The following is an 8737-nucleotide window of genomic DNA, read 5'->3' on the forward strand; positions in this document are numbered from 1 at the left end:
TCCCTCAATTTCAGGAGTTACTGTGTGTTCCGAAATAACCAATTAGTGTCTTCATCCCAGTGGTTATTTGGACATTTCAAATAATAACTGATGAAAGCTTAAATTGATAAGACATGTCTAGTACTTGGACTGACATTGTGGTGATTGTGATATTAAATGTGATGCTTGGGAATGTCTGGTGTATTCCAGAGCACTTGCTTCATAAATTTACACTTTCAGTCTTGGGCTCTCAGATTTGGGAAGAGGGTGACATCTGGGCCTAGAGTTTACACTCATCCTTTCTCTGATACTGGCTTTAATATTCAAGTACAGAAGATGTTGGAGGCAAGACATAACTTGGGACAATCACTAAGGACTATTTTCTATATATGTTGTTCACCTGAATTTCTGAGTTGTCATCAGTCTGTCCAACAAGCTGCCAATGAGAACTGCCTTGTTCCCTGGCCTGCTGGTTTGATCCCTCATGTGCACTTGCAAGACTTTTACCCAGCTCCATCTCTGGTATGGCTGACCTCTTCATTCTTGTTTCATAAGCACTCTACGTACCTGAGTATTTCCGAGAAGCAGAATGATATAATGAACAAACATCTGATCAGTGGGGTTTTTTTTCCTCCATTACCAATGGGAAACCAACTTGAAGCAGATGGAAAAGTTACTTAAAAAAATCTTTTAAAAGATTGAGAGTAGGGGCATTTAAAAGTCCATTATATAATAGGTTATCCAAGTAAAGAAACGTGAGAACCGTATGCATGACTGATAAGATGGGTTGGGTTGTTTTCCTCCATACAATAGAAAGCCAAGTGTAACAGAGTGAAAATGGAGTACCTCATCATTTATCATAAAGTGTTAAAGGGACTTTAGCATCCCTGGTCAGTACAGGATGTTCTGGAGTCCTCTGTGATGGACTGGGCAACTTTAGATCTGCCCTTTGTCACAGCTGCCATGGGATCATCTGAGAGGTTGATTACACTTTGAAATTGTGTTCCCACAATTCGTCCTTTCCATGGAAAAAAAAAAAAAAATACAACAGAATATAAACTTGAAACTGGCAGTTTTAGTACAGAATCAGATTATTTCTGAACATTTGTGATGGCTGTAAATGTTTTCATGGATGACTTTCATGTCAAAGCAATGTGTGTGTGTGTGCGCTATATGTCATCAGTGTGAGGTATTAAAGGGTAAAAAGCAAGTCTTGTGTTAGTCTCTGCATCTGACAAACTTGAAACACAAGACACAGCATGAGGACTGATCAAATACATGTGCATAGAGAGAAGAAGTATAGGAAAAAGCACTTTATCACACACACACAGTGAGCAGTGAAATGTAGCCTCTGCATTTAACCCATAATAACAGTGAGCACAGACACACACTATGAGCTAGAAGCAGTAGGCAGCTGCCAACGGCACCCGCAGATCAACTCGAAGTCTTTTTGAAACCAGAGCACCTGCAGGAGAACATGCAAACACCACACACAAAGAACCAAACACAAGGAGAAATATGCAAACTCCACACAGAAAGGCCCTAGGCCGGGATTCGAACCAAGGAACACCGTCTTGCTGTGAGGCAACAGTACTAGCCACTGACCCACTGTGAAACCCTTAACATCATATAAAACATGCCTACAGTGTTTCAAAACACTCTTGTTGAAATAAAACAGAGTGTAAGTGCTGGTTTGAAATGAAGTCAGGGCAACCCATGAGACTGTTGTTGCATGTCTGAAACTTTTTCAACTTTCATATGATGTTAAACTGTCTCCTTAAAGGTTCTTTCAAAAAACAACAGCAACAGATATGCTGCTACTACTGCTACTACTAGTACAGCTACTACTAATAATAGATATACTGTGAAACATTATTTGTAAGATTTGTCAGGAACACCTGAGTGCCCTGTGTTGTAGTGAGGGCTTCAAGTCAGGCCAAGGCGTACACAGTGTGCTTCAAGCACATATATTCAAGGCCTTTTTCAAATATTACAAATTTGTTGTGCCCGATTGCAGCCATTTCATTACATCGCCAAAGGTTTCCTTAAAAGCATAAAAGAGTCTGCATGAAGCATATGACAAGTGTTTCTCCATTTATACTTCAAATATCTCATCAAATACACACTGGCCCATTCGCTTGTCCTGCACAACGGCGCGTTTATGAAGGAGTGGCGCTAAAAGAACTCAGGGCTCATCCGATCGCTCTATTTTTTCATAAGCGGGAAAAGAACGAAGTGGGGTTTCCCTTGCCGCTCTTAAGAAGGCTTTGGCTGCCGGAGGCTACGACGTGGAGAAGAACAACTCCCGCGTTAAGATCGCTGTAAAGAGCTTGGTAACCAAAGGCACTCTGGTCCAGACCAAAGGAACTGGCGCATCCGGTTCTTTCAAGCTGAACAAGAAGGCCGAAGCCAGCCAAGAAAGCCGCGCCGAAAGCCAAGAAACCTGCAGCTAAGAAGCCCAAGAAAGCGGCGGCAAAGAAGCCAGCTGCGGCCAAGAAGTCCCCCAAGAAGGCAAAGAAACCAGCCGCCGCTCCCAAGAAAGCTACCAAGAGCCCCAAAAAGGCCAAGAAGCCCGCAGCGACCAAGAGCCCCAAGAAAGCCAAGGCAGCTAAGCCGAAAGCGGCCAAGCCTAAAGCAACTAAGGCGAAGAAAGCAGCCCCCAAAAAGAAGTAAAGGATCAAGCTGTAACTTGACAGCTGTATCCAATCAACGGCTCTTTTAAGAGCCACCAACTGAATTCTCATGAAGGAAAGTATTCCATGCTTATGTGCTTCTCCACAGCATAGTGAAAAGGTGATTAAGGCATTAGAGGTCCACAGATCATTGCAGCGGATCCAGGGGCGATGCTGCTGTCTCCTGAAATAAAGGAGTAAGATACGACTATGTAAAAGGCACATGTAAATACAAATGTGTAGTGGGTTTATGTTCCGCAAATGATTCGTCCCCGTGCGTTTTTAAAACACATGTTGACACGTCACACCACAAACACGATAACACATTGGTAAGAAGAGTTACTTCTCCTGTGAGGTAGAATCAAGTTCAGAGTAGCTTGAACGCGAATGATTTCATTAAAATAGTCCGCTTAAGGCGTCACCGTTGTGGGGAGAGGAAAATTGTGTTATTGAAATGAGACACGGATACTAAGAGCAGCTCGTGAAATAACTGGATATAATGCGCTGGAATGTTTATTCTGTTTGATCGTTTACTTTAATGAATCTCGACGAGATTCATGAGTTTACTCAGCATTTTTTAACTTCAGTGGATTTGGTTGTTTCCTCTGGCTAGAGCGGACACTTTCGAAACATTTACACGCTCGAAGCAGGGATGGTGTGGGTTGGGTTTGCTTGTGAAGGCACTGCGATGATTGGTTTACATCACAGCAAGACACTGGCCAATCCAGGGACGGCAGCAAATCCAATAAATGCGTGCCCCCAAGCACAGTGCTGTATTTCTGACTTGTTTTTGACTACGTCTACAACAGCACAAACATGAGTGGAAGAGGAAAAACCGGTGGCAAAACCAGGGCTAAGGCTAAGACTAGGTCGTCCAGGGCTGGACTCCAGTTCCCCGTCGGTCGTGTGCACAGGCTTCTGCGGAAAGGCAACTACGCCGAGCGGGTTGGTGCTGGTGCCCCTGTCTACCTTGCTGCCGTGCTCGAGTACCTGACTGCTGAGATCTTGGAGTTGGCTGGTAATGCTGCTCGCGACAACAAGAAGACTCGTATCATCCCCCGTCACCTGCAGCTGGCCGTCCGAAACGACGAGGAGTTGAACAAACTGCTTGGCGGAGTCACCATCGCTCAAGGTGGCGTGCTGCCCAACATTCAGGCAGTTCTGTTGCCCAAGAAGACCGACAAGCCAGCCAAGGCCAAGTAAAGTGTGCAGAGGCGATCTGCTCGTCCCATCCCCAAAGGCTCTTTTAAGAGCCACACAACTACTCCCGTGAAGAGAACAAATTGTCATTACTGTCGTGCATGTATTACAAAACAGATTAAACTGCTCAAGTATTCAATAGTGTTTCCTTAACGGACCGGTACGTCTATACGCTTTTTTTTTTTTATTTCTACGTTTCTGTACATTTCTATTTATTTCACATGTACATATATCTTCTTATATTACTCCTGTATTTACCCTTTATTGTTCTTTCATTATTCTTATTTAACTGCTACACTTTGCAAGCTGGCCCCGAGCAAAACAATTTCATTGCTGATAATGATGTCCACATTGTTATCTAGTAAATGACAACTTGAAACGTCTGGGCCACGTCCATACAAGTGCCGCAATATGCCATTTAATTTCGCTTGTGAAAAAGTCAATTTCCTTCTGGGGAGGACCCTGAGCAAGTCTATTGTCAAAAGTATAGCTTGTCACAACTGTATCCTCAACCTCTGAAGAGCGATTAGCCGTTGTTGTTTTTTTTTTTACAAGCACCGTTTCAGTTTCGTCCACAAGGTGTACTACACATTTATGTTAGGACAGCATGGAAACATTCACGCATACAGATGTTTCCTTAAATGTGGGCCATACTTATGTGGCTGTTTTTTGTTTCAAGGCCAACCTACACTATTGTGGGTGAAATTCTCAGCCTGGGCCAAATGAGACTGAGTCCCAACGCCACTAGATACCTTTTCTGAGACAAAACAATAGGAGTCTAACAATGAGTCAGATGCAGTGTAAGTTTATTGTATAGTTCAAAAGGCATACAACAAACTGAGTCAGGTCCCGGGGAGTGACTGACTCCATCTCACAAAGCACCGGCCTTTATACACGTTTTCTTAAAAAAGATACACATTCCTTAGTCTCTTTTTTTATGTAGGGCACCTCGGCCAGCCTGTCTTCACAGACTCCTCTTATCGTCATTATTTTCTAGCTCCTTTTACTCCTAGCATAAGTTGTCACCAATAGTTACTGCCCTGCTAAGACGTACCATGAGACCTTGAACATTTCGCCATCTGCCTGCGTTGTTAATGACAACAACACTCTGGCAGGGGCTCCTTCCTTATCTCACAGGCAGTCCTTAAGAGCCTCACTGACCTCTTCTTTTTGAACACAGAGAACGTGATATTTCTTGTAATAAAAAAGATTGTATAGTTATAACTTTTAATATAAATGATTACATTGATTCACCCCTATAATAATGAATACATTGTGGTTACATTGTTTATCATGGTTACTATGGTTAGCTTAAAGGAGAGTAATAATTTTCCAACACTATCGCGTAGAGAAAGCTTTTAGAATTCTGTAAAGAAAAAAATGGGGCATTAGAAAATGAACTGGGGACGCAAGCGCGAAAAACAGGGGCGGTTCTACACAGTTTGAATTAGGCGGCAAACAAATGCAGAGAGCACAAACGGTTCTAGCATCGCCCCCGCACTGGTCCTCGTCCAATCAGAGCACACAACACTGCCCTGTCCAATGAGTGAGCGCTGTCTCAAAGCCTTATATAGCCCTGTTAGACATAAGACCGGCACACTTTTGCTGTTAGTAAAAGAAGATAAACCAAGAAGATGGCAAGAACCAAGCAGACCGCTCGTAAATCGACTGGTGGTAAAGCCCCCAGGAAGCAGCTAGCCACTAAAGCTGCCCGCAAAAGCGCCCCGGCCACCGGTGGCGTCAAGAAGCCTCATCGTTACAGGCCCGGCACTGTGGCTCTCCGAGAGATCCGCCGTTATCAGAAATCCACTGAGCTGCTTATCCGTAAACTGCCCTTCCAGCGTCTGGTAAGGGAAATCGCTCAGGATTTCAAGACCGACCTGCGCTTCCAGAGCTCTGCCGTTATGGCTTTGCAGGAGGCCAGCGAGGCTTACTTGGTCGGTCTGTTCGAAGACACCAACCTGTGCGCCATCCACGCCAAGAGAGTCACCATCATGCCCAAGGACATCCAGCTGGCACGTCGTATCCGCGGCGAGCGTGCTTAAGTTAACCGCTTACCTGCCCAGATCTACAACGGCTCTTTTAAGAGCCACCTCAGTCATCTATCAAAAGATCACGTATTCCAGCTATAATGGCCAACACCCAAATGATTATAATTATAATATAATAACAGTAATATAATTATATATTAATATAATATTAACGAGAACTGCGGACGGCAGGTAACACGCTGGTCAAAATGCTCCTTGTGAAAGTTGCTGATGAGTTCGTATCTTTTAAACACAAACATATGCTCGTGAGGGCGTAACCGTAACATGTAACAACGCTTTGCAGCTGAAAACCTGATCCCAATAATCCGTTCTTTGGGTTGCTTCAGTTCTGCTCAAATATTGATTTCCGTGTGGCGAAATGTAGCTTTCATGTACTCATCTAATGCCCCTGATCATTTTTTCTATTGCCTTTAAGAGACATTTAAACTTAGTAACTACTGTAAAGCTGTCATAATAAGCAGGGAAAGCATACATTACAGAGGAGGACATTTACTGTATCAGATGGAGTAGTTTTGTACATACATCTCTTTGAAATTTCCAATTTCACAGATTTAGCAGGAGCTCTAATTATTTAATATAAGAAACACAAGATGCTTGGTGATATCACCTTGTCCTCTGTGAATGCCGAATTGAGCTAACGCATTGCAATTTAATAGTAACAGAGTTAGGCGTGGAAGCATGTATAGCACAGAGCGGTCAGTTCTTTTGCGGACTTAGTGGGTGGCTCTTAAAAGAGCCTTTGGGTTTAGAAACTCTTCTCTGTTGAAGTTTACTTGGAACTGGTGTACTTGGTGACGGCCTTGGTGCCCTCAGACACGGCGTGCTTGGCTAACTCACCGGGAAGCAGCAGACGCACGGCGGTCTGGATCTCCCTGGAGGTGATGGTGGAGCGCTTGTTGTAGTGCGCCAAGCGAGACGCCTCTCCGGCAATACGCTCAAAGATGTCGTTGACAAAGGAATTCATGATTCCCATGGCCTTGGAGGAAATGCCAGTGTCGGGGTGGACCTGTTTCAGGACTTTGTACACGTAGATAGCGTAGCTCTCCTTCCTGGTCCTCTTGCGCTTCTTGCCTCCTTTACCGGCCGTCTTGGTCACGGCTTTCTTGGACCCTTTCTTGGGTGCGGACTTTGCGGGCTCCGGCATTTTCAATGTTGTCTGTAAATTCAGCAACAAATGATACAATAAGAGTCAAGCGGCTGTTATTGAACAAGTGCTGTATGCAAATCAAGTCAATATTTCAGCTTCCAGCTCATTGGCTGGGTCTGGGCAGAATCCGTCGTTGTGCGCTAAAAGCCAGATCAGCTATTGGCCACAGGCTGTACTGGCGGACAGTAATGCTCTCCAATCACATAAAACCACGCCAAGAGTTGATGTTGTGCGAGCTCCACACTCCACACGATCATCCAGATCCCTGTCTGCCATCACCTCCTTTGTTCAGTTTTGAATTCCCGCCGTAAAGCATTAGCAGTTGATTTCATATCATCAGTCATTTTGAAATGACCGTGCATTGACTATAAGACGTCTTTAATTTTCCATGCTAGATATGTGCGATCCTTTCTCTATTCATTTAGTCTTTTGTGTTTTAATTGTCTATTCTTTCAGATTCTGTAACGCACGCACACATACAAACACACACACACACACAAGGACGACACAAGAAGTCCAGACTGGAATCCAGACTGTCTTCAGAGTTACATTAAGTGTAGCAATACAAACATGTTGTGCCGTAACTATGCCACACACACCCTTTCAGTGACATCTCTGTGAGGCAAATTCTCTGAAGGGCGCATATCCACATTTTCATTGCTGGGCAGTAAAGATCCATGATCCACAAGAGAGAGAGCACTTTCTCTTTCATACAAATGTAAAGTCTCAGCATTTTCAGTTTACATTGTTCACATGGAAGACTATGGTATCCATTGAAATGGGGTTTCTTTTAAAAACCAGAGCCCCCCCCATTAATTTCTTCACTTCATAAGACTTGACAAACTGATGTTCCCCGCTCATATTACTTGACTGTTGATCCGTTTATATCTGGCGCTCAGGCTATTTGTGCTTTACCATTTTGGTTTTTATTTGCATGCAGAAAGCAAGGTTGTGGAAATCACAACAGAAGCAAAGAATAGCATGGAAAAAGTCCAAGCAAAGCTCAAAAAGGAATGTCAGTCAGCCAACAAAAAATGTTATCGAGGTTGTCAAGTAATGGTCACGGTTATGAAAAAATTTAAACTTGTGGTAAATACAGTAAATATACACAGAGAGTAAGCTTTGAAGCTGTTCTGTAATGTTTAATTTTTTTTTCTTTGAGCACAGGAATACAGAAGACAGCTACTGTGGGAATATTTGGAAGGTCAGCAGCTGGCAAAAGTTCCCTGTTAAATGTTCTTTTGGGTGTAGACCTGCTGGCTTCACGCTGTGAGGGTGATGCATGTGCTGCAGTGATAATTTTCAATATTTTCATAGAATGATATTGCAATAATCACCCAACACAATACATTACAACACCCCTAATTAAAACATTTTGAAAGAAATAAGAATATATATAAAACAATTTATGCTTTTTTTTCTATACTGCAGTATTGTGGGATAAGAAAGTCTTTGAGGAAGTGATCTAAGAATGTACAGTACTTTAGTCAGGGGCTTGTGGAGATTGTTTAAATGACCAATTAACTGAGAGCCGACAGACATGTCTGGTGGATGATGGTTGAAATTTTGGTGAAAATCTGTGGAGGTGTGTAATGAGTAAAAACTGTATTTTCTAGCACTTAAACTGTGAGCATAGCACAACATCGCCATCTGGTGTTGTAATTAAACTACTGCAGCGCTCTGCCTCA

The 8737-nt window shown here is 43.3% G+C and overlaps 3 protein-coding genes and 1 pseudogene across 3 annotated transcripts; 3 read left to right on the forward strand and 1 right to left on the reverse strand.

Annotated features, from left to right (window-relative positions):
* Positions 1–1497: 1497 nt before the first annotated feature.
* LOC115824667 (histone H1-like) lies at positions 1498–2652 on the forward strand (annotated as a pseudogene).
* Positions 2653–3467: 815 nt separating this feature from the next.
* LOC115825082 (histone H2A-like) lies at positions 3468–3854 on the forward strand. Its single transcript, XM_030788845.1, has one exon. It carries the CDS (start codon positions 3468–3470, stop codon positions 3852–3854), a length of 387 nt encoding a protein of 128 aa, XP_030644705.1.
* Positions 3855–5485: 1631 nt separating this feature from the next.
* LOC115825077 (histone H3) lies at positions 5486–5896 on the forward strand. The gene has a single exon (XM_030788839.1). The coding sequence runs from the start codon at positions 5486–5488 to the stop codon at positions 5894–5896; it is 411 nt and encodes a 136-aa protein (XP_030644699.1).
* Positions 5897–6671: 775 nt separating this feature from the next.
* Positions 6672–7052, reverse strand: LOC115825024 (histone H2B 1/2-like). Its single transcript, XM_030788754.1, has one exon. It carries the CDS (start codon positions 7044–7046, stop codon positions 6672–6674), a length of 375 nt encoding a protein of 124 aa, XP_030644614.1. The 5' UTR covers positions 7047–7052.
* Positions 7053–8737: the final 1685 nt, after the last annotated feature.

The sequence above is a fragment of the Chanos chanos genome, chromosome 12 (genome assembly GCF_902362185.1).
Source record: "Chanos chanos chromosome 12, fChaCha1.1, whole genome shotgun sequence".
Classification (NCBI taxonomy): Eukaryota; Metazoa; Chordata; class Actinopteri; order Gonorynchiformes; family Chanidae; genus Chanos; species Chanos chanos.

Bases quoted from the DNA above. Each gene is read 5' to 3' on its own strand.
- LOC115825082 (XM_030788845.1), top strand. From the start codon at position 3,468: ATGAGTGGAAGAGGAAAAACCGGTGGCAAAACCAGGGCTAAGGCTAAG.
- LOC115825077 (XM_030788839.1), top strand. From the start codon at position 5,486: ATGGCAAGAACCAAGCAGACCGCTCGTAAATCGACTGGTGGTAAAGCC.
- LOC115825024 (XM_030788754.1), bottom strand. From the start codon at position 7,046: ATGCCGGAGCCCGCAAAGTCCGCACCCAAGAAAGGGTCCAAGAAAGCC.